The sequence below is a fragment of the Eleginops maclovinus genome, chromosome 7, assembly GCF_036324505.1.
Source record: "Eleginops maclovinus isolate JMC-PN-2008 ecotype Puerto Natales chromosome 7, JC_Emac_rtc_rv5, whole genome shotgun sequence".
Lineage (NCBI taxonomy): Eukaryota > Metazoa > Chordata > Actinopteri > Perciformes > Eleginopidae > Eleginops > Eleginops maclovinus.
Genome location: NC_086355.1, coordinates 4,680,728 through 4,705,989, shown reverse-complemented (window position 1 = coordinate 4,705,989; position 25,262 = coordinate 4,680,728). Strand labels below are relative to the sequence as shown.

Genomic DNA, 25,262 nt, shown 5'->3' with positions numbered 1-25,262 from the left:
ACTGCACTACATCTCAGAGGCAGAAATTATGCTTTCGGGAAGGATTGAATATGTGTAACATGATTTATAAAGCTCTTAGATATTTAAAAAGATGCATTGTTATTGCATTTCTTTGCATTATTGTACACAAACCACTGCTGCTGCTACTACTTCTACAAAGAAAGTGAATGCAGGACCTTTTCACCTTTCGTGTATTACCGTAAAAATATCTCAAACTTTCTTCCATCAGTTATTTCATCACAAGTAATCATTCATTTTGTAACAAATTAATCATCAGACATCTTTCATGTTTTACTTTGCATCACATGCTGTTTCTGCGTCAGTGTTATTTCCAAGGATTACCACTTCCACTAGCAGCTGTCCTTGGCTTTTAAAATGTCCCAGCCCCTTATTTTTTCTACCTCCAAAAGGCATCACAATCCATCCCGTGAAATTAGAGCCCATCCCCTTATTTCACACTGCCTTGGAGTAATTACCTTTTTTCTGGTAAAGTTTGTGGGTTTGCAAAAAGTGAAAGGCTTGAGGCTGGGAGTGCAGAAGAGTCTTGTTCTCCCACAAAAAGAACCGGAAACATCCACCCTCTTTTGAGAAAGCTTTAAAAGGGGGTTCATTGTAAGAGTTTTATTAGTCCTGATACTAAGAGAGGATTGAGCTACGATGTCTCTGAGAGGAGAGGTGTGTGTGGTGACGGGAGCCGGAGGGTTTCTGGGGAAGAGGCTGGTGAGGCTGCTGCTGGAGGAGGAGAAACTGGCTGAGATCCGACTGCTGGATAAACTCATACATCCACAGCTTCTACAGACTCTGGAGGGTAAAACCTGGCAAATAATTTGTCTTTTCTTATCTCCGAAGCGCACATACAAATGTTACATTTTAAAGTAAGAGGAGGTCATCTCAGTGTGCTTTACACAAATGGCTAATAAACATTGAAAGTAAAGTAAAACTGTTTTACTCTCAATTATCAGACTGTAGTGAAAAACTGACAACATGGTAACACTTTGTGATACCAGCAGTTTTTCTTTGTCTTACTTCATTTATTAAGGGAATTAAGGGACCAATTACAGATAGAAAATGGAAAAATATATATTGATTATTTGTGTTCCAAACTTACCCTCAAGTAAAATGATAGGCTATTGAAATGACTGAGTTAATTCAGTTTAAAATGATATAATATAAGAGATTGATTGTGCACCTGCAATACAAAATAATAATTATTTTCTTATTCCAATTTTTCTTTGCTTAGTTTAGTCATATGCCATTTAGTTTTCCTCTTGAATTTATGACATTTATGTGTGGTTCTTACTTCCTAAGATTTGTATTTATTTAGTTCTTACTCTGATATGTTTTAAATCAGGTCTATACCTCAATACAAATAGTTCAAATGAATTGAATGAATGAATTGTTGATTGACTCTGTGTCAGACTGCAGAGGTGACACAACGCTGAGTGTTTGTGAGGGAGACATCAGAGATGCTGATTTCCTGAGAAAAAGCTGTCGAGGTGCATCGATCGTCTTCCACATCGCATCCATTATTGATGTAAACGACTCGGTGGAGTACCGTGAGATATACGGGGTCAATGTCAAAGGTAAGCACGGCACTTTAACCCCCTGAAAGAAAAAGAAAACCTCTTTAAATAGAAACTAACATATTCTCTATCTATATAAAAAGTCTGCTGCTAGTCTACTGGAATCTGTTAACTTTGTTGTTGATTTGATGGATGAAGAAAGAGTTCTATGGTGGCCCTGAAGGTCAAAACACATAACAATTATAAAAGGCAAAAACAACACACACACTGAAATACACACATTTCGAAATGTCCTATTTTCTGATAACCTGTTGTGTTTTATAAAATGTTGTGGGGTTTTGACCTCCAGGGCCACCGTAGCTCTGCTCTCTTCTGCTGTTAGATAAATGGTAATTCTCCTTAACCTGTATTTGCTTTGCAGGAACACAGCTGCTCCTGGAAGCCTGTATTCAGGAGAACGTGGTGTCCTTCATCTACACGAGCACCATCGAGGTGATGGGACCAAACTCTAAAGGTGACCCAATAATCAACGGCAGCGAGGACATGAAGTACCAGTGCACTCTGAAGTTCGCCTACAGCAGGACCAAACAGGAGGCCGAGCAGCGGACCCTGCAGGCCAACGGAGAGGTGCTCCACAACGGGGGCCGCCTGGCCACCTGCGCCCTCAGACCCATGTATATCTACGGGGAGGGCTGCCGCTTCCTGCTGGGCCACATGGGGGACGGGATAAAGAATAAAAACATTCTTTACCGCATGTCTAAACCGGAAGCTAAGGTCAATCCGGTGTATGTCGGCAACGTGGCCATGGCCCACCTCCAAGCGGCCCGCAGCCTCAAAGATCCACAAAAGAGAAACGCTATCGGAGGAAAGTTTTACTTCATTTCCGACGATACACCACACGTGAGTTATTCTGACTTTAACCACGTCGTGATGTCGCCTCTGGGTTTCCACATCCAGGAGAAGCTCATGTACCCGCTGTACCTCCTCTACCTGGTCTGCTTCATGATGAAGATGCTGTGCATGATGGTCCGCCCCGTCGTACGCATCGTCCCGCCACTGAACCGCCAGCTGGTCACCATGTTGAACACGCCATTCAGCTTCTCCTACCAGAAGGCCAAGAATGACCTGGGATATTCCCCCAGGTTCACGTGGGAGGAGGCCCGCGAACGCACCGTCGAGTGGCTCGCCTCAGAGCTGCCCAAAGAGAGGCAGAGAATAAGAGCAAAATAATTCAGGAAAAAGAAGTTTGGTTTATGTCTTTTTTAAGCATGAAAAACAGGTGGGATCACATCCTCTGATTGTCCCTTGTTTGAATTATTGCTCAGTTTTGGGGGAATATTCACAATTTACTGCAAAATAAACCTGGCTAAGAATCTAACAACTTAAATGAAAGTTTATTTAAAGACGCATTTCTAAAAGTTTAAAGTAAATACACATTAAAAACATGGTGATCATCACTGTTAATGTTTCTTTGAAGGCACTATTTACTGTTTAATGTTGTCATTGTATCCTTCTTATTATCCTAATAAGTTTAAGATTGTTTTTTGGTATTACAGCTATAAGTCACAAAAGTCTTCGCCTCAGATCTCACGTATGGGTTTTAATTGAGGATCACTTACATTCTCTCTTTGGCTCTTCAGTTATTCTCGCTCAACATATTATAAAGATTTAACAGAAAGGAAAGCAACATAAACTGAATATCTACATTTCCAGAAGCTTGTAAAGAGTACCATGCATTGTAATTAAGCTCTAATTAAAAAAAAAGGGGGAAATAAAGACAGAATATTGGAAAATCTTGGGACCTTGGGATGTCATTAGCAAACCCTGCCAGGAAAACTTTATTTATTCCCCCTTTCTTTGTCTTTTAAAAAACAATCCTCCTCGCCCCGGCCGTGGTGCAACTGGCTGGGGCACCTGCACCGTATGCCGGTGGTCCTTTCCAGATCCCACCCCAATGAGAAAAAACAAACCATCCTACATTACACACACTTGCATGAAACTTACACATCCCACACCACAATATTTGTGTGTTTTTCCCTGTACTACTTCCTGTCATGACAGTGAATGCATCAGTTCTGTCTGTCTCTAAACCTTTGTCTCACTTCATGCAATAAAAAAATGACTTAATACAAAAATGGAATTAATGGAAACCGCAATTCTCACCCTTTTAAATGTATATTCTACAATTACTTTACCTTTAATGGAACGAAATGATTAAGTTCCCCAATTATAGTTCAGTAGAAACAGTTAACAGTGTCTGCTAGTTTCACTGGTAAAGCACATGAACTCCCCTGGGTATTAGTCAGCATATTTACAAAGAGTATTAAAGGGGTATCAGCTAATGATTGATTTCCCCCTCCTTATTTACTGTGACACAAACAAACACACACACACACACACACACACACACACAAAGACACTCTCTCACACACACACATGCAGGCCAGAGTCCAGCATTTCAAACAAACGTCCATTGAACACCATTGAGGTCATGGCTTCACCACTTCTTTACAGCTCTGTACAAACCCAGTCTGGGAAGAAAATAGGTCACGGACAAATGTGATGACCGAGCGAAAGGACGTTCAAGAAACAAGTGGAGCTTCACAAGAAAAAGAGCCATAACAAGAAACATTTGGATAGATTTACATGGATTCCTGCTTTGCTCTGTACCAGATGAAAGCTGTGTAGCAGTTCCAGAGTTACAACACTGCACAGAGCCGGGATTTTCTCAAGCCAAAAGCTGATTCCCATCAACCAATCTGCGGCTAAAGAGAGCAGCTGAGCACCATTAAGCACTGACTTAAGCTCCCAGCAGCTTCTCTCCAGGGTCACTGCAGAAAATGTCTTGGACACACACATCGGTCCTGCTCTGTGTTCTCACTGTGTGCGTCATGTCTCTGGTGCTGGGTAAGTGAAGGAGCTCCCCCTGGACATCTTTGTTTACCATCTTCAGCACTTTTTATGTTTATTTTTTTCAAGCTATAGCTCTAGGATACATGCGGGGAAAGGGGTTGAGCTTTGTTATGGTCTGTGTAAAATCTCAGCTCTTCAGGAGCATTTACCAAAATACAGTGTTTTGAATTAATTCACTAATGATGATCATATATCAGAAAAAATAATGCATCATTTTAAACCACACAAAGTGAGTACTATTGTTGTGTACACTAGACTATAAATGCATAACCACAGTGTCTTGTGTGTTAAATACATATTTCAGTGATGTATCATCCGAATAAACTGAAATGAGCATCCAAAAATCCAATAAGAGTTTTGATATTTGCAAATACACGACGATACACTGGCTATTTGTAAGAATAATTATCACAAATCTAATTACCTTCAAAACTAATACCTTTCCTCACAAAAATTTAATTTGACTGAGTATTTTTCATCTGTATTTAATTGTAGTGTTAGCTATATATTATAAGACATGGGAGGAATATCTCTCAGATTATCCCTTTACTCACCATGTCATCTGGTGTCAAATAAACACTGTCTTTATCATCATTATTATTATTGTTAGTCTTTAGTACACGAGGATCATGCATAGAAAGCATTTTTCTCAGAACAAAAGATTGCTTGAGGACTTGGCAGGCTCATTAACAGACATTTGAAACATTACATAAGTCCTGTCACACTTACAACTACATAACACACATTTATAAAGCATGGATAAACATTTAAATAAATAGCACATTTATCGGTTCAACTTTGGTAAATAGGTTGCGCAATATCCACAAATTCTTTTTTTTTACACCATGGGAAAAATACAAAGTCAGTGCATGTGTTAAAGTCAGCTGGACGCAGTGTCGGAGGAAGTGTTCAGATTCCTTATTGAAGTAAAAATAATAATAGAAAATGATACTCAAATATTAAATGTAAAAGTTTACAATCTATTCTCCCTAGCAACAGTCTCTTCTCCTTAACAACGGTCTGCTAGTGCAATTAACAGTCCTCCTCAATGTCCAAATTGACCAATCAGAATCGAGTATTCAACTAAGCCATGTGATGAATACACATTGTGAAATCCCAGAACAAATGTGAGTCAAGGGTCACGTATCATTGTATTGTTTGTTTTATTGTCTGAATTGTGAGTTTGCTGTTGTGTGACGCAACATTGAGGTACTACACACACGTACAGCAAATAAGATACTACATTATGTCCTTTTTCATTGAGCAGGGTCAGAGGAAGCTCAGAGTGGCAATGAGTGCGCTGACCTGAACAACTACACCTTTCGGGAGTACCGGCAGCAGAGGGGGAAGGTGCAGGTTCAGTACCTGCTGCTCACCAGGAGAAACATGAACTGTGCAGAGCGCTTCGACCACGAGTCTTTCTCTGAAACACATCAGCCACCGTCCACCTTCAACATCTCCCGCCCAACAAAGGTCATCATCCACGGCTTCAGGTGAGGAGAGGAAACCTTAGAGACCCTGAGGACCCCGTCCATCACGATACATGCATGCTTCACTTTTAGGTTAGATTACAACAGTTTGGTCATTTCTCCTTCCTTGCTTCATATCACCATCTCTGAACCCCCTCCTCCAGGACTACGGGCAGTAAGCCGACCTGGGTGATGCTCTGGCCCGGGCCCTGCTGGAGGCCCAGGATGCGAACGTGCTGGTGGTTGACTGGGTCTGCAGCGCCTCCTTCGCCTACAACCAGGTGGTGGAGAACTACAAGGAAGCGGCTCTGGAGATCTCGGTCCTCATCAACCAGCTGCAGAAACATGGATGCAAACTGGAGTCCTTCCACTTCATCGGCATCAGCCTGGGGGCGCATGTCGCTGGTTTTGTGGGGACTCTATTCGAGGGGAAGATAGGGCGAATCACAGGTGAGTCTGCACGAAATACATTACACAAAGTTGTGTTCTTATAAATAAATATTGGTGCAAAGTGAGCAGCTTCTTAAGGAGTCACAGCTCAAGAGCGCACGTACAATATGACTCTTGATCCATGAAAATTGACTCAATAACCGTCCTTCCACAATGTAGAGAAAACCACTTTACTCTTAAAGAGACAAACCTAAATATATCCTTATTTGCTCCAAAAATCAACTTTCTGGTGTTCTGTGACCTTTTCATTACTGGAGTCGAAAAAAATGAATTAAAAGCCATAATTAAAAGTTTTTGGAGACCTGGTACTCTTGTGCCCCTCTTCAATTTGAAGAAGCATCCTTCTTTCATACATAAATACCCAAACTGTGAGGAAAAACATCCTGAATATTGTCTGTGAATGTGAAACTAAAAGATGCCACTCTGCTGCAGAACAACAGAGTCTCTCAGAGCCTCTCGGCTGTGAATATGCTTCACTGCGACCTTGGAAGATAATCCGGGCTCTTCAAAGGACAACAGCACTTTTGATAAGAGCCTCTCTGAATCTGTGTACTGACTCTTCTCTCCAGAAAACATCAGCACTCACAATACTCCACTGTTCTGTGGTTTACATCAGCTCTTTATGTCTAAGTGAGGAGGTTTGAACGTGGGTACAAATTCAGAGGAGACCCAGCTGCTGCCTGGAGTCTAGTCATAAAAGTTAATTGTAAGTTTTAAAAAAGTATGCATCTTGGCTACTTAAAGACTGTCAGTATAGCTGAAAGAGTGGGAGTTTCTAAATACAGTACGGTCCATTAAGAGGAACTGACAGGAACAGTTACTTAATGCATCATGCAGCAACACTTCCACTGAAAATATATTTAGCAAAAGTGAGGAAGGGGAACAAGGGAGTCTATTCAGTAATGTCTGACTGTGTTTCCTTTTTTTACCTTTTCCGGATTTCCTTTTCAAACTGCTTCTCTCGTCCTGCAGCTCTGGACGCCGCCGGTCCTTTGTTTAAAGGCGCCGACGCCTCCGACCGGCTGGACCCGTCTGACGCTCTGTTTGTCGAGGCCATCCACACCGACTCTGACTGTGAGACAAATTCACTTTTTATATCACAATGCAAAATGAGGCCAAATCTCCAAAGAAAATCCTACAGGATGCATATGTCATAATGTCTACAAGTGTTTGTTCGAGGAAGGCATACAGTATTTCCTCCATGTGAAAGGGGTCAACAGGTGAACAGGGACACCATTCAACTTTGGAGATTCAAGGATAATTATGACACTGGGATTTAAAATCAACTTGTCAGGTTTATTTATGCTACAGAGTGCATTCCTGAGGTGCACTTTTTTTTACATAAAGCTGTATTGCAATATGAGAAATATACAAACAAAAGTAAGAAATGACAGTTTCATATTGGATAAATGTGTTGTGTATGCTAGACACGCAAGTTTGGATAAGATTAGATAGGCTTTTTATATGAGATAACCTGATCCTTAAAGGGTCAATCAGGTTTTTGCAGCACAAAGACGATGATGACAGAATCTAAATGATAGATGGACGGTGTTTACAGCATTAATAATGGTTTCTTCTGCATCAGATTTTGGGATTTCCATTCCTGTCGGTCATGTGGACTTCTACCTGAACGGAGGAAAAGATCAGCCAGGATGTGCTCGCTCCAGGTTCAGCTCAAGTAAGATGGCACTTAAACCAGGAAAGGACTCAAACCTTAAGCAGGGATGGTTAAACTTTTTTCACAGAGGGCCAAACACAGAAAAATATACGAAGGTCTGGGCCCCTTACTAGAGTTGAAGTATATTGCCTCTTAAGTTAGGTTATAAGTTAGCAAAATCAATCAAATGTAGGTACAGTGCTCAGCGTAAATGAGTACGCCCCCTTCGAAAAGTAACATTTTAAACAATATCTCAATGAACACAAAAACATTTTCCAAAATGTCGACAAGACTAAGTTTTATATAACATCTGTTTGACTTATAACATGAAGGTACGGTTAATAATACAACTTAGATCACACATTTTTCAGTTCTACTCAAATAATGGCGATGCAAAAATGAGTACACCCCACTGAAAGTCTCTGGAGCAAAGCTACATTTTAGACTACAAATGTCTAATTTAACAATAATCAACCACAGGTGAGTCTACTTACTCATTACACAGGTGAGTCTACTTACTCATTACACAGGTGAGTCCACAGGTGAGTCTACTTACTCATTACACAGGTGAGTCTACTTACTCATTACACAGGTGAGTCTACTTACTCATTACACAGGTGAGTCTACTTACTCATTACACAGGTGAGTCTACTTACTCATTACACAGGTGAGTCTACTTACTCATTACACAGGTGAGTCTACTTACTCATTACACAGGTGAGTCTAATTACTCATTACACAGGTGAGTCTAATTACTCATTACACAGGTGAGTCTAATTACTCATTACACAGGTGTCCAGCAGACAGTTGACTATAAAAGGGTGTTACTTAAAGAAAACCCCTTCCCATTTCATGTTGTTAGCAATGGCACCACATGGAAGAGAAAGAAAATAATTTCTTTACACCGCAAAGGTGAAGGCTACAGAAGATCAGCAAAGCCTTACTTATCAGTCAGAATACTGTAGCAAAGGTGGTACAAAAACTTTGAAAAGATGGAGCTGCAACCATCTCACAGAGACGTCCGGGTCGTCCACGGAAGTTAACACCTAGACAGGAGCGTCTTCTGATGAGAAGGGTGGAAGAAAATCGGCACGCAAGTTCACTGCAGTTATCTAAGGAAGTAGAAAGCCAAACTGGGGTGGACTATTTCCCGTGACACAATACGGCGTACACTGCAGAGGAATGGCATGCACGGGTGCCGTCCACGAAGGAAGCCTCTCCAAAAGCCCAGGCACAAAAAAGCCCGCCCAGAGTTTGCCAGGGCCCATGCTGACAAAGATCAAGACTATTGGGACTCTATACTCTGGAGTGATGAGACCAAGATAAATGTTTTTGGAACTGATGGCTTCAAAACTGTATGGCGTCGCAAAGGTGGGGATTACAAGAAACCTGCATGGTGCCTGCAGTGAAACGTGGGGGTGGCAGTGTCCTTATGTGGGGTTGCATGAGTGCTGCTGGTGTCGGGGAGCTGCGTTTCATTGACGGCATCATGAATTCACAGATGTACTCCTCTATACTGGAAGAGAAGATGCTACCATCACTCCGTGCACTTGGTCGTCATGCACTTTTCCAACATGACAATGATCCTAAACACACATCTAAGGCCACTGTTGGATTTCTGAAGAAGAACAAGGTGAAAGGGATTCAGTGGCCAAGTATGTCTCCTGATCTGAACCCAATTGAACACCTATGGGGGATTCTGAAGAGACAGGTTGAGCATCACTCTCCATCCAGCATCCGGTCTCTAAAAGAGGTCATTCCTGAAGAATGGAAAAAGATTGATGCAGCAACACGTTCCCAACTTGTTCATTCCATGCCTAGAAGACTTGGTGCTTAGTTATATTATTAACCGTACTTTCATGTTATACGTTAAACAGATGTTATATAAAACTTGGTCTTGTCAACATTTTGAAAATAGTTTTTGTGTTCATTGAGATATCGTTTAAAATGTTACTTTCAAAGGGGATGTACAGCCTACACCTCAGCTCTCCGTAGGGCTCGCTCAGAGTGCCTATAATAAGGGGAACATTAAGGGTATACTTCGAGCTTGTTACGTAAATCAGTTATTGGGCTTTTTTTTGTATCAACTTAGATTTGTTAGAAGATGTCTTGAACTTTAATTGCCTGAATTTATTTGAAAAGTGGGCTCTTTAACTCGTGAAACAATGTTATATGTGTACATATCGTCTTGTGCTTGACTTTTTTTAGTACAGTATAAGACAAGTTTAATTTGTGGGACATGTGACATTATCCTTTTGAATTAGCTGAGGGCCAATTTCAAATAGCGGGTCGCATTTGGCCCCGGGCTGTCGTTTGGACACCCCTGCTTTAAAGGATAGAGATTATTGTTATAACAGCTTTAATAGTTTTTCATATTTTATAACTCCAGATACTTGTCTTTTCATCAAGTCATGAATCTTCCTGCAGAGATGTTGGAGTCTGGGTATTTGAGTTTCGTGACCCTCTTCTCCTCAGTGTTTGGTTATGTGCTGTGTGACCACATGAGGGCGATCTACGTCTACATGAGCGTGCTGAACAGCTCGTGCCCGTTAGTGGGGCTCCCGTGCTTCAGCTATGAGGACTTCATGAAGGGCCGCTGCCTGACCTGTGACGCCTTCAATGGCAAATGTCCCACTATAGGTGAGGAAACGGGAAGCTTTGATACAGCTTTTATTTTCTGCATTGCCACCAATAATTCAGCTTTATCCGGCATGAGTTGCCTGCTACTTTGCAGACTTAATATTAATAGAAACTATAAATCAGGATGTATTGTTTTAGGTTGAGCTACCTAGCACTCATGCTAACATTTACAATTTTTAATGCAGGACTTTTAAGTAAAATATCTCTTCCACGACTACTGTTAACTATGTGTGGTTTGCTGATAATTTTGACATCATTTTTTATTTAAAATGTGTTTTTTCTAATGTACTTCTCTAGGTGGCCCCTGGGTTCATATAAAGTGTTTTTAAATTTGAAAAAGTGAAGTTTTGAAGGCAACAATGTTACTTGTGGAGGACTTTCACAGTGCTGGGGTAAAAGACAGTAAGTGATAGATGTTTCCAGCAGGCTGTGGAGGAACAGACATCACATTATTACACATTGGGTATGTTTGTTTCGTCCTCTGTTAAGTACCACCAGCAGGTATGACGTCAGCCAGCAGGACAGGTCTCATCACACTGCAGCTTCTTATCATACAACCCCCCTGATACACACACACACACACACACACACACACACACACACACACACACACACACACACACACACACACACACAGACACAGTTAACATGCATGGAGCCATTTTCGTGTGTCGGACGACGTTTAAACTGACATACAGTGTGACCCTAAATAATGTGTGTGTGTTCCCAGGTTTATCAGAAAACGGTGGGATCACCATATCTCCATTACCCCAAGAGCAGAAGCTTTTCCTCCTCACAGCGTCTTCATCACCTTTCTGCAGTAAGTATTTGAACTCATTAAGTGGCAAAACGAAGTCATGGCAAATACATTTAGTCATTTCATTTCAGGGTGAGTTTGTTTATGTCAGTGTTTTTTAACTTTACTTTATATATGTTCACACTGACTTTGTTCTTGAGCGACGACACCTTGTATCTAAATGCACAAATGAAATAAATATAGAAATCGATGATCAAAATGAACTTAAACATACTCAAATATAAAAAGAATTATAAAAAATACAATTAATAATTAACACACTCATTTAAGCATATTTTTTCCCAAAAGTTCTAAAGTCTGCTTCAGTATTTTGTACATGTTTCATTCTGTGTTCTACTTTTAATGGCATCTCTCAAAGAGCTTTTATATTTTGCAGGTTAAATATTAGTACTAACTACTTGTCTCTCTCTGTACCCAGCTCATCAAATCCTGCTGCAGTTGGAGGTTTCTCCTCTGCATAAGAGCGCTGAGGTGGGGGTGACACTGGTGAATGAGAACCAGGGGACTGAGCAGCGACTCCGGCTGTGAGTGAAACGTCTGTGACAACATTATATTTTTGTATTCACTTCTCTACAAGTGCACCACAGCTCAGGATGAGTAATGGGTTTTGCAGACTGCACAAACGACATCTTTGGTTGTGGTTTTTTTTATCCACAATCCCATTACTACTATCAAACCTGCAGTATGTGACTCCATGCAGTGACCCAAAAACTAGTAATGCAATTTTTTTTTTCCTATAAAAGCTGAGCAGGCAGATTTATTTTTAAGGAGATGTATTGTATGTTTCACAGTAAAGACACCCGGCAGGTGCAGCTGCATACTGTATCAGAAAATATACTGTATACCGTGTGTGTGTGTGTGTGAGTGAGAGAGCATGTTCACTTTGGTTCATACTGTAGATATAGGTACTTACAAGAGATTCTTGCAAAGTATGAACAATTTGACTAGGAAATCCTATCATACAGAATACTGTTATTTAATATCTTACAGAATGTATTTCAGCAATAATGTACTGTTATTTGTTGTGTATAATTTATTTCCTAGCTTTCACCCTACACTATCCACAAGTGAAACATTTAACAATTCTAAGAACTTTGAGTTTGTGTCACTTGAGTCTGTTGTGGTTATTCATTTAGGTCATAAACACAGAAGCAAATAAATGTCGTGAGTGATGAATGTGTATTATCTTTAAATGTGTGTCTGGCCCTGTGTGATTATGACTACATTGTTTGTGTGTGTGTGTGTGTGTTCCAGTCAGAAAGACACAACGGTGTACAGCATGGTGTTGTTTCACCCGGTTGCTCTGTGTGAGATCAACTCCATAAAGCTGGAGAACACTGGAAATCGCTTCTACAGGCAGGGGGACATCAACGTGAAATCTGTCTGCCTCTCAGAGATCCCCTCTCAAAGGTACAGTTAAACACACACACACACACACACACACACACACACACACACACACACACACACACACACACACACACACACACAGGGGTGGATTGTGGATGTATAGGTTCAACATTAAGCTACTTGACTTGAGTAATTCCATCTTGTATAGCTTTATACATCTCCACTACTACATTTCAGAGGCAAATATTGTGGTTGTTAGACAACAACATTTGTTTTGGTAAAGCAAAGGTAACCCCCTCTTGTCCAGTGAAAGCCAGGTATCTCCAGATGTGTTGATCTCTACAGAGGATAATTTATGCTAATTTTCAGGTTTTATATTTGTATTTTGGTGCTTCTACTGATACACACCTTTAATGTTCAAAACGAGCTTTATTTTTCTCATACTGCCTGTTGAAGTTTAAAAAATATACTTGTGAAACATTACTGAAGATGTGTTGTCAAATACTGCCTCATCTGTTAATCGATATATCTTTTTTGTTCTGCTTTAAAGAAAAGGTTAGACCCTTTAATTGATATTTCTGTTACAGGCGAGAGGAGCCGCTGTGTGTGAACAACATCAACATCAGACATGGAGCCCCGTGGTCACATGACTTTGTGCAGGTGTGTGGTTTCCTCTAAAGAAATGAGATATTCTCTTGGAATATGCTTTTAATTAAAAAAAAGAACAACCTCAGTTCATCTAAAGTGAGGTCACCCAACATCTGTTTCACATTTTCTTCACCTTAGTTAATGATCAGCCGAAGAACTGCAGCTCTGAAATGTTCTCTGGTTAGTTACAATATCTATAATCGGGTATTAGGATCTTCAAGGTTTCTTGTATAGCTTTAATGATGCTCAGAGAAATTCCCCATGGAGGGAACTTGGGGATTTTTTGCCTTAGCAGACCATTTACATGCACCTAAACCTATATCACAAACACAGCAGACGGTCACAAAACAAAGTATACTTTAACTGCACACACACACAGAGCTTTATGGAGATATCTTGGCCCCATGAAAATACTTTTTAACGTTCATCTCTTTTTGCAAGTCAATAACAGGACAAATGATGTGATTCACAGTTTACACGTGTGTATTAAATACTCAATCAGTTACAAAAAAACCCACAAAACATGGACAGGTATTGCATTTTATCGGCTATGGAAGAAATAGGGTTTTCCTCCAGATGAATTTGGCATCATGTCGTGCCTTCAGATAAATAACTAAACACAGAGGAAAAATCCAAATGGATATTTAGCCTTTTCTCCGTATGCAAAACTGAACATTTTCCAGATAATTTAAAAGGTAAAGAGTTGGGAAATGCATGCTGACTATTTCCAAACTGTTGTTTTAACCAGTAAATACCAGAAAATGGGACATCACAAAAGTACTGTATATTATTCTCTATGACACTGAATATGAGTTGTGGAAAAAAATAGATGAACAGTCAACTTCTTACCATTATTGTTGGTGAGATGAAAACAGAATAATCAGACTCCATTTCTATAACATTTCATACATTTAATATGCTGGTAAAGTGAAGGCCACCTCTCTGTCCTCAGGTTCATATATGAAAGTGTCATTAAGATTTAATAAATGTCCCTTTATGTAAATTGGAGAAATGTGAAAAACAGACAAAATGTGTTCTGTTCTTTGAGTTCTTTTATTGGTTCACGTGGCTTTTACAAAAGTATACTATTTATCGTCGCTGAAATATCTATAATTTCTACTTTTAATTGATTACATGTGATGGGTCCCTCTTTCTTCTAAGATTTTAAGGCAGATTTGGTGGCATTAATGCTTCTTCAGAGTCTTTAAATCATGACCAGATGACACGAAGAACTTGCAAATTGTTGCCGTAACATTTAGTTGTTCTGAGGATTACCAGCTCTAAAAGTATTGATTGGTATAAGCTATCAAGGAAATGGAGACAAGGCAGAACTTCTGTGTGTTTAGGCCTGATAATGTGAACTGAGGTGAGGACTTGTGAAGGAGGATGAGACTCATCTATGCTGCTGATGATAAAGTGTTTCCAGGAGAAACTGCTCTCACAGTTTGGGAGTGTCGGTGGGAGCCAGCGGCGCTCTGCCCCTCAGGAATCGAGGTGGAAGATCTCCGTTACCATCCCCTCCTGCAGAGACAACATACAAGCTTCAGTTAGGGTCTCATGATCACAAAACAATCTTTACATTTCATTAGGCTGACACTTTTATCCCAAGCGACTTCAAATAAGTTGGATCAACCATGAAGATACAAGTTCAGAACAGTGAGAATCGTGCAAGCGCTTTAGCTTCAAATAAGCCAAACCATTTTAAGCGCATCATAAAAGACATGGTGGGTTTTTTATTGGTAAAGATGCAGTCGAAACAAGTGGGTTTCCAGTCCCTCAACCCTGATTACATGTTATGCTGCTGTGTCACATCAAAGCTAAAGAGAAGCTCCAACACATGACAAATCCACAGATCAGTGTCTTCCTCTTCTATAAATAATGTACATTCAATACCGTTCATTACCATTTTGAGGAACATTTACTTGTTAACTTGATTACTCCATTTTCCACTTCATTTTTATTACAGAGGTAAACATGTACTCTTCCTTTAACCCTTTGAGTGCATGTTGCTGTAATACTGTATACTGCTCCATGGGTGTACTGTTGTATTTAAACTTTTACTTAAGTTAAAGGTATGATTATTTTGTTCATGACATCTGTAGCTGCGTGACCGTCTATAATAGATGTGGCCTCCTGCGTTAAAGCCGCCCAACAACCCAAACCCATCTCTGACCCTCCAGCTCTGAAATGTGACCCTTTCCCTTGTGTTTGGACGAGGGTTGCTGTTTGGATAGTGCCGGGCAGCAGGGGTTAAACCAGTGAGGAAGGGGGGGGGTTGAACAGATGAGCAGACAGACTGCCAAATTGCAGCCGGGCACACTGGACTATTAAATTCCTTTTGGACATCCCCTAAATTTCAAAGCTGTAATCCTCTTCTGATAAGAACACAGCTGCTGCCCCTGCTACTGCTCTGCTCTTACAACCTAATAAATGTAACCTGTTATCACACACACACACACACACACACACACACACACACACACACACACACACACACACACACACACACACACACACACACACACGTGCTGCACTAGATTTACTTCAGTACAAATTCAAGCTACTCTACAAAAGTGATTTCATTTTATATGACTTTACACTTCTACTCCACTACAAATGAGGGAGATATTTTAATTTTTACATTTGTTTGACATCGTTTGTTACTTCAGATTTCACTTTTTCATACTCATGATGTCCAGTAAAAAATCAAGTATCTCCAAATGAGTTGATTTGGAATTTTACTGATAAACCAAATTATGACACAAGCAAAAAGAAAAGATTTTATATATTCAGAACATGCACTTAAAGGAACTTAAGGGCATTGGAAAGGGATCATATCATATCAAAAACTCCTTGACATTCCAAAAATAGAGAGCTGAGTAAGTGTAGCTTTTGGTGGGTGAAAAAGTTGTCGTTAGCTGGTGAGGATAGCAGCGCAAGAAGCCCAGTGCATTGTGGTTGTTGTAGTTTAAACACAGCTCTTTTCTCTGTTCTTCTGGACATGCAGTACCAATTGAACACATGGTTTCTAATAAGTAGACAGCCCTGTTTTATGAAAAGACCGTGCAGCAGTTTAATTCTAATTTTAGTAGTGACCTTTAGCCACTCTCCGGCATTTAGCATGATGCCGATAAATGACGCTTATTATTTCTGCTCTTCAGCACTGTGTTTTACTTTGAAGCTGGGTTAGTGTGAAATGTGCACTGCAAGCCACCCACCCCACACACACACAACTAATCATGCACCCCATGTCTCCGGCAGGTGAGGTACTTACATGTAGCTTAAGTGGTGACCCAGTGTGTTAGCTCCAGCCCCCTGCCCCTCTACCTCAAATAAGACCTCTCACTGCCATAATCCATTAAGGAGCCCGCCACATCGGCAAAATCCTCCAGGACTAGGCTGGTGGAGTCCTCACCGGTGGGCAGCTCGGGGTCTGACGCCCAGGGGATCTGATAGCGGTCGTGCAGGGGGGCCTGGGGGTCATCCAGGTGGGGGTTTCTTGGTCCCTGCAGGCTGGGCTGAAAGTCGGCGGGATCTGAGGTCTGGTAGGCCGGCGCCGGGTCTTCGCCCTGATGCTGATGATGCTCCTTGACGTCGCTGCCCTCGCTGCTCTGCGAGGACGGGGCCAGCACGTGGTAGAGGCTGGGCAGGCGGATGTCCAGCAGCACGCCGCTCTTGATGTAGAGCTTGTCGTTGAGGTTGTAGAGCTTCTCGGCGATGTCGTAGCCCAGCATGACGGAGAAGACGCGGGCGATGTAGCGATGCTTCGACATCAAGAGGTAGAGGCGACGGCGACGCCACGAGATGTAGCGAGAGTCTTCTTCTGCTGTCATCGTCACCTGGGGAGCGGAAATGAAACACCTTAATATCAGAGTGTTAAAGGCACCTAGTGGGGCCTTTAACAACTAGCGGCAGTATGGAGCAGCATTTTAAAGTAGCAAACATGGATGTCCCCATTGTCAAATTCTGATTAACCGATGTTTTGCAAAGCGAAGAAGTGCATTTAACACTCTTATGGAGCATTAGCTGAGAAGGTTGATACTACTTAACTGTAATTTAAGTGTAAAACTAGAGCCAACAGGTGCTTAGCTTAGTTTAGCATGCCCTTATTAACACGAAAAAGAGCCTAAGGCCAGATTGTATTCATTGTTAGGGTTCATTCATGCAGGACCAACGACACAAAATATTCCCAGCTACTGCCAGAAAAGAAAAGGCCAAGCATTAACTCATTTCAGAATCTCAAATGTGAGGATTTAATGCTTTTCTGTGTAATTTAGTTTTAGATTTAAAATCACATAGCCTTTCTGTCTGAAAACCCTGAAAACTATCCCTCGAATGACCTCTTCTCCATTTTAACTAAGCTAATCTAAAGCAACAGGATATGTGAATGCTAGAAGACAACTGCTTTGTTCATCTTATCAGTCAGACGCTGAGTCCTACAGAAACAAAAGAGAACTCGATATCCACGTCTTCGTTCCAAATCCTTCAATTACTGCCAGAGTCTCACAGTGAACCTCCTGTACCTGAAACTTTCCTTCCTCGTTTGGTCTGAGAGACTCCCACTCTGGAGAGTCGAGGAACTGGTGGCGGTGGATGTAGTGCAGGAACTGACCCTCCAGAGATACATTAATCCTGAGAGAGAGACAGAGAAGGTTTAAAAAAGAGACAGGATTAGGAAGTGATAATGAGACTTTGGAGGTCACTTTGCAGGAAAATATGAGGATGAATATGTCTGCCAAGGCCTCTTGACTCAAGTCTTCAGAGTCCTTTAAACTCAACAGTGGTTTAAAGTACATTTATTAAAGTATTTTGACATATTTGTGCCATTTAATGCAATTTTACACTTCTACTACAGCTTGTTTTGGAGACAAATATTGTTCTTTTAGCTGCACTACATTTATTTAAGGACCTTATTATACAACACAAAGTTAGAAACTGGCAATACATTCACTATCTGCAACATTAAAACACCCTAACATGTAATTGTTAGTGATGAAAATACATCTATCTGGAAAGGATCCGTTATACATGATGATTACTTTGGTTTCTTTAAGTACATTTTGCTGATACTATATAATACTCCTGTTTTTTTACACAAGTAACATTTTCAATTAGGGACTGTTACTTGTAATGCAGATATGCTGAAGTTTATAAAGAGATTAAACTAAATGTCTTCCTCTGCCAAGCTTCTTTGAGAAATAGTTCAGACCATCGGTACATTCCTCCCTCTGAAGGAAGTTTTATTTAATAAAAGAATAACTTCCGCAGAGTGAGATAATCCAGCTCACTGAACATCAGCCTCCATGGATTACGTCATTAATTTGAAGTTAAAATCAGTGCTGAAAAACCATCTGCTTCTTATCAATCACCTGACGTCTGCTGGAGGAAAGTCAATTATTATTTAAAACAAAGCATTCTCTTTTTATTAAGGACTGCAGCTGAAGTGTGACTGTCTAACTAGCCACTATAAACCAGTACAAAGTCTTTGGTAAATTGACTTATTTTCCACCATTGCTATACACTGATAGAGGAAATCTAAAATGCAGAGGATCATAAATAGGGTATTCTGTAAATAGAGGAATGCTTATTCACTATTTATTGCTTTTCTTAGTGGAATAATCTTTATTTAGACTCTTCGCAACAATGGGTGTTAATTAACAGCTATTACCCCACATAGCACCTTACTCTACAAGGAGTACAGATTTACACTCTGGAGCTATAAATGTTCTGCAGATACTGTGGGCTACTTTGTTGTTCGTACACTAAAAGACCTAAAGCATGTCAGCAGTTTCATAGAGTATGCAACCTATTTTCTTTCTACCAATCTACTCCCTACAACTGTTTCACCACGCAAAAGGAAGGGTGAATTAAGGGGATCCAAGCAAAAATGGCGCTATTGAACGTAAGTACTTGAATTATCTTGAGTAACTCAGTCCTGATTTCTAGGAAGAAATTGCAGTAAAGTATTAAAGGGGCCTTTTTATGCTTATTTTCAGGATCATAGTTGTGTTTAGTGTCTCTCCTGGGACATGTCTCCTTGCTTTAATGTTCAAAAAGCTCTTTGCTTTTCTCATATGCCTGTGCTGCAGCACCTCTTTTCACCCTCTGTCTGAAACCTGAGCCCAGTCTGCTCTGATTGGCTAGCTTGCCAACTCTGTTGTGATTAGGCAACCACTTTGAGATGTCCAGCCAAACATGTACAATGTCCTGGAGCGCCAGCCAATAGAATTATGAGTGTTACATAGTGATGTCCCTTTGTGTGGCCATGTACAGTATACCAAACAAAGAACAGGTTGACTACATATCAGTAATGACCATCTTTAAATCTATATACAAAATAAATGAGTTTGAACAGAAACAAGGTAACAAAACTCATGATATGTGTTTATGTGTTGTTGTCTGTCCACTAAGCTCTGAGCAGCATGGCCAATTTTTCGATGTTTTTTTAAAGAGAAGCAGTCAGCGTCCTCTCCGCTCCTAAAGTACAAAGATATCATTTAACCAGCCGGTAGAGAGCAGAGGGACGACACAGTGGTGAGTCACTGCCAAAAATACTCTGTTTACAACATTTCTCTTGTGTCGGCTCCAGGACTGTGAAATCTAATGCAGCTCTACTTTGAGGATGTTTGGAAGAAGAGGATACATTTCCTGTGACGGTCACACGCTGCCAACTGCATGAAAGAGTCCCTAAAAAAAAGAGTCTAGTCCTGCAATAGTCAGTTAAAATAGGAGTTTTCTAAAAACAATGGGAGAAAGGAACAATTTAGACCAATATATACATGTTTATGTTGTTCAATATAGATATGAATACACCATTTTGATTTTGCCTTAATTGCAGTGACACTCAAATCTACAAAAAAAGATTAATAACAGGGTTCAAAAAATGGCAAAAGAGGTCAAATATAATACACAACCACTTTTGGGAAGCTTTTAGTTTGCAAGATCTTTGAGTGTTTGGAATAAAGAGTTGCTAAGAGGTTTGAAGTGCAATTGTGGGATACTTGAAATTTGCTCGAGTATTTCCATTACACTGCTACTTGAACTCCATTATATCTAAGGGGAGTGACGGACTTCTTGCTACACTGCATTTATCTCAAAACTGTGGCTGGATTTGTGCTTTACTTACAAAACATAACATCATCTTATTAATCAAATGCATGAAGAAGAAGTACGTAGATATACTCATAATAATCGTTTATAAACACACTCTTAAAGGGGTGTACACTGTTAAAAGTTAGGAGTAATACTAGCAGATAAAGTTTCGGTTGCATATGGTAACTTGTCATCTTGCTGCACAGTGACATCTTTGATAGGTGTGGTACTTTGCATAATATGTTAACGTTAAGGAGCTCTAGGCTGTCCCACTTTAGCTTTATGGAGCATTTTAGCATCTGGTAGTTTATTGGTTTGTTTTGAAAGGCCCCGCTCTACTGTTATGGTTTATTCTTACTCTAAAAAGCTATAAAAACTCAGGGTAAACTAGCAGCTCAGAAGCAAACAGCAGACAGACACAGTTAAAGATCAGCTGGTGAACAAAGTCAAGCATTTTGCAGTGGCATAAACCATCCTTTTTAAATGTAATTAGGCATTAAGTTAATATTGTCTGTTGTTTGAACTACCATTTTAGTACTTTAGAGCTGGCCAAGAGGTGCACATCCAACAGTATGAAAGGGTCACAGTTCTGGCAGGTTTTATTCTCAGTTATGCTAGGTTTAGGTGCCAAAACTTTGTGGTTGGTCTAAGGAAAAGATCATGGTTCTGGTTAAAATAGCCTACAAATGTCACGTTACTAAAACCACGTATGTTTAAATAACTCAACGTTAACTTTTGATTTCACACAGGACACAAACTCTCCTGGAGGACAAGTCCTGCATTGTTGAGGATTTTTATACCTTCTTTGGTCCTGTAATATTACTAGAGCTGCGAGACCACCGTCCTGTAATTAAATCAGTGCCAACCCTGTGAATACATCCAAACAGTCTGAACCTACTCTGTGGTGCAGCAGGCCCCTTCTGACCCATATCTATGAGGTAGATAACCACTGATAACAGCCATTCAATGGGCTGATATCATTCAAAGTCAGTGCTTAAACACACTTCCAAATGAATGCTAATGTCTGCCAGATGTAAGTGTCAATAAGCAACTGTTTGCCAACATGTTCGCTTTGTCAAAGGTGATGGAACAGACCGTGAGATTATGTGGTAAAAGCTTGTTTCCACTGTCTGTATCTAGCAAATAAAATAAGTTATTGTAGGTTTTAGAAGTAGTGTTTTTACATGTGTGAAGTTGCTACTGTTGTACTGTTGCAGAGACGTTTCTGTGGTGGTTTGCATTATGTAGTACAGGTGTGTATTCACGCAATGCCCATATGCACACACCTCCCAGACAGCAGAAAGGAGAGCTGGTCGATGGGCGTCTTTCCCTCCACAGCGTACATCTCTCCTGCTTTCAGCTCCACCACTTTGCTCTCAAAGGCGCCCGCGATATCCTTGAACACCTGGATGGGCACGCCCAGCGGCAGGTACACCGCCTGGTAGAGGGAGGTCATGTCCTCGCTGCGTATCCCCTCCTGGTGCAGCCGGTACAGCAGGTGGCAGATCTGACCCAGGCAGGCTAGCAGCAGCAGGAGGTTCCAGGTGAAAACGTCCAGGCCGCACATCGTCATCCAGCCCCACAGGGTCAGGCAGCCAAAGGCGGGGGTCAGGAAGCCGAAGATGAAGAGGCCCCCGTAGGCCCCGCTGCCCCCCATGTAGCCCAGGAACAGCATGGTGTTGCCCAAATGGTAGATGGCTCCCTCTGTTCTGTTGGTCCAGCCATCGCAGAGGGGGGGAAAGAACAAGCTGTCCAGCAGAGTCGAGTTGCTCATGTTTGTCTTCAAAATGAGAAGCTGAGGAGAGGCTTCTGAAGCACCCAACAAAAGCAGTGGAATAGACTTCTCGTCCAATGAACTGCGGCGCTATTTATGTCCCATCAACATGTACAACTAGATATCTTGTTTTTGAAAAAGTAAATAAATGCTGACAGGAGAATGTCAGAAGTGTGTTCCCTTGGCGTGCTGTGGAAAATTCCTCAATGTGAAGAAGTTCTCACGGCTCTGTTATCGAAACACAGCTGGAATGGGTTTCTTCTTCTCTCATTATCCCTTCCTCTCTTCAGTCTTTCCCTCCCGAGTCTTCCTGTCGTCTCCCTCGCTGTGGCTATTTCTCTCACCCACCGACCTGCAATGCAGAGCCAACAGCTGGAAGAGAAGGGATAAGGGAGGGTGGGCGTTGATATGGGCCCTAGAAGGATAACCATGTTTGGAATTGAAACCCAAGGAGGAGAGGGTGGTGGACAGAAAGCAGGCCTGCTACTTAACATAACATAAAAAGAGGGAGAGAGAGGCAGGAAACGGGAGGGAGGACAGGGACTATAACAAATATCTATGACAGGGACTTAGTGGTACATAAAATAAATAGTTCTTACTTTGCTAAAACTTTGTGAGCCCAGTGTACTGTCAGGACAGCAGCTTAGTGCATATTTAGAGACACGGAAAAAAGTAGGATGGCTGTACAGGTCGGATTTCAGGTGGGCCTATAAACACCCACCACCACCCCTCATATCAGGGTCTCTCAGCCAGGACAACTCACATCTCTTTTAATTAAATACATTTTTTTTTAATGTTTAATTCAGCTCCTTAAATAGACCCTTTTATTCTTTTGGGGGTTTACCCATTTCTGTAGTGCGTCATATAGGTTTTGCTGCATGTAAATGGTCTGAAAAGGCTAAAATCCCCTCCAGAGGGACTTTCTCTCCCCCACACTTCCCCCCCTCTGACTGAAATGCCTCAATTGTTTACTTCCGTATCATAGTGAGATGACTAACACTTGTGCTTCTATAAACTAGCACTCCAACAAATTGTCCCAGATAGGTTAAGGGGCAGGACATCTCTAAGCAGTTCACCAATCAGAGCCAGCCAGCTAACCAGACCAGCTCCTTTAAGATTTGTGACAGAAAATACAGGCTGAAACTGTAAATTCAAGCCAATTATGGAAAGATCATTGCTTATGTCCACCTTCTGCCACCAGGTGTCTTAACTTCACCAAGCAAATACTTTTTTGGCTGCAAATGAAAAAGGTTTCTCAGACTCATTTCTTAAATGCATGATCCTCGAGTTACTGCACAAACCTTGTTGGGCTGCCAATTGTATTCCGAAAGTATTAACCATCTTGTTTTGTTCCAGCCCAGTGTTTTTCCCCCAGAGACTTCACAATATCAACTATGGTTCAAGATTAGGGAACACAAACCCAATCCCGACTTAACATTTAATTTAAAAGGAACGAAACCGGTAATACTTTTACTGGCATTAAGAGGATAAATCGGTTACTGAACTCTACTGCAGAGTTGCTGTAGCTTAGCAATTCCAGCTGGACTTTTGAAAGTGTGAAACTAGATGTCCACTGTCCAGCACACTTCAGCAACACTGACCCACTACAGAGGAAGAATGCAGATATGCCAAGTATTGACTTTGCAGGGGCAGAAGTTATTTTAGGCCTAAGTGCATACCAGGGACAGCAACTGTGGGGTGGGGGGGGAGCTTTCACTGAGTGAAAGGACCTCCAATACAGAAGCCAAGAATTAAAACATGACAACCTTTTTTATTGCATAGAACTTTTATTCAACATAGAATTTTAGATACTCACATTTCTCAAATTCAGATATTTGTTAAAAAACTATCACAGAAAGACAAATCGAGCCATGAGAGCTGAAGTGCATTGTCACATTTCCCTTCCAGTCGAGGTATAAATAAAGTGGGGGCGGGAAAGAAGAGGGGGAACACCCAGGGTCGTCTTGCACAGCAACACACTGCAGGAGAAAAAGAGCTATGATTAAAAGCGCCAGTGTGGTTTACAAACGTATAATGGCTAATAATAGACCTGAGATCAGAGCAAACAGGCCTGGTTGTATATTCAGTGAAAACCTGTTTGGTGATTTAGCTCTGCAGCACAATTTCTAAGCATTTCATATTTCTTCCAGCCTAGTGCGTCAACGGTCTCCATTTCACAAGAGTGAGAGAACATTAACGCGATGCCTCCAGATTGAGCTGCTGAAACGTTAACCGAGCCGCACGGCTGCAGGCATGTTTCATGTGTAGTCACGCAAGCACACAAGACAGTTGCTCCACCCCCTTCTCACAACACACCTCACAGCACTCCCATTACAAGATTTTATGATCTGATGCTGCAGATTGCGCACAACACCGGGAAGAGTCAGTATTAGCCAGGAGACTCAGCAAAGCCTGGTGAATACAAATGGCTTCATTACCTGCAAATATCTGGAGTTCATTAAATAGAGTCAGGCAAACGTGGGTCACAAAATGGCAGATGCTCATTTACACACCAGACTGATTTGATTCACGTTGACCTCAGGTTGTCAAGCTGTGTGCCTGTGCATTGGTACAGTCTAAAAACTGACTGTTCAAGTTCTGATGGGTACATTTTTGAGGCATGTAATGAAATAGAGACAATATATAAAGTTTTGAGGTCAAAGCAAAAAATCCTTATTTCAGATTTATCAAACCATGCGTTCACTGTGGGCATCAAAGCGAACAGTCACTTTTAAGTTTGCATTTTCCCCCCCCCCCATTAGACTTTAGACTTTAGACTGAGTAGCCAGTTTTACACAAATGAGGCAAGATTGTTTTGAAGGCCAAGTATGGCCTGCAGGAAGTCTCATTAGTATCATAACAAAGGTAATTGAAGGTGAACTGTTCATTACATGCTGTGTTTTGCACTACTGCAAATATTTCAGTACTA

The 25,262-nt window shown here is 41.1% G+C and overlaps 3 protein-coding genes across 5 annotated transcripts; 2 read left to right on the top strand and 1 right to left on the bottom strand.

Moving 5' to 3' along the window:
- The first annotated feature begins 441 nt into the window (after positions 1 to 441).
- Positions 442 to 3,316, top strand: hsd3b1 (hydroxy-delta-5-steroid dehydrogenase, 3 beta- and steroid delta-isomerase 1). The gene is made up of 3 exons (XM_063887707.1): positions 442 to 808; positions 1,419 to 1,583; positions 1,945 to 3,316. Exons 1-3 carry the CDS (start codon positions 658 to 660, stop codon positions 2,751 to 2,753), a joined length of 1,125 nt encoding a protein of 374 aa, XP_063743777.1. The 5' UTR covers positions 442 to 657; the 3' UTR covers positions 2,754 to 3,316.
- Positions 3,317 to 3,568: 252 nt separating this feature from the next.
- pla1a (phospholipase A1 member A) lies at positions 3,569 to 13,577 on the top strand. Its single transcript, XM_063887706.1, is given in 11 exon segments — positions 3,569 to 4,430; positions 5,704 to 5,929; positions 6,070 to 6,095; positions 6,098 to 6,355; positions 7,328 to 7,429; positions 7,941 to 8,033; positions 10,488 to 10,652; positions 11,383 to 11,472; positions 11,888 to 11,993; positions 12,724 to 12,879; positions 13,407 to 13,577. Coding segments are annotated over 11 exon segments (1,380 nt in total). The 5' UTR covers positions 3,569 to 4,363; the 3' UTR covers positions 13,498 to 13,577.
- Positions 13,578 to 13,689: 112 nt separating this feature from the next.
- popdc2 (popeye domain containing 2) lies at positions 13,690 to 22,688 on the bottom strand. 3 transcript variants are annotated; one of them, XM_063887710.1, is made up of 4 exons: positions 21,846 to 22,688; positions 17,991 to 18,099; positions 16,742 to 17,306; positions 13,690 to 14,988 (listed from the first exon to the last, which is right to left on the bottom strand). In XM_063887710.1, exons 1-3 carry the CDS (start codon positions 22,331 to 22,333, stop codon positions 16,791 to 16,793), a joined length of 1,113 nt encoding a protein of 370 aa, XP_063743780.1. In that variant the 5' UTR covers positions 22,334 to 22,688; the 3' UTR covers positions 13,690 to 14,988; positions 16,742 to 16,790. The 3 variants fall into 3 exon arrangements, with proteins under 3 accessions (XP_063743780.1, XP_063743779.1, XP_063743781.1); XM_063887709.1 differs by having other exon boundaries at positions 16,795 to 17,306; XM_063887711.1 differs by having other exon boundaries at positions 16,883 to 17,306.
- Between the last annotated feature and the right edge of the window lie 2,574 nt (positions 22,689 to 25,262).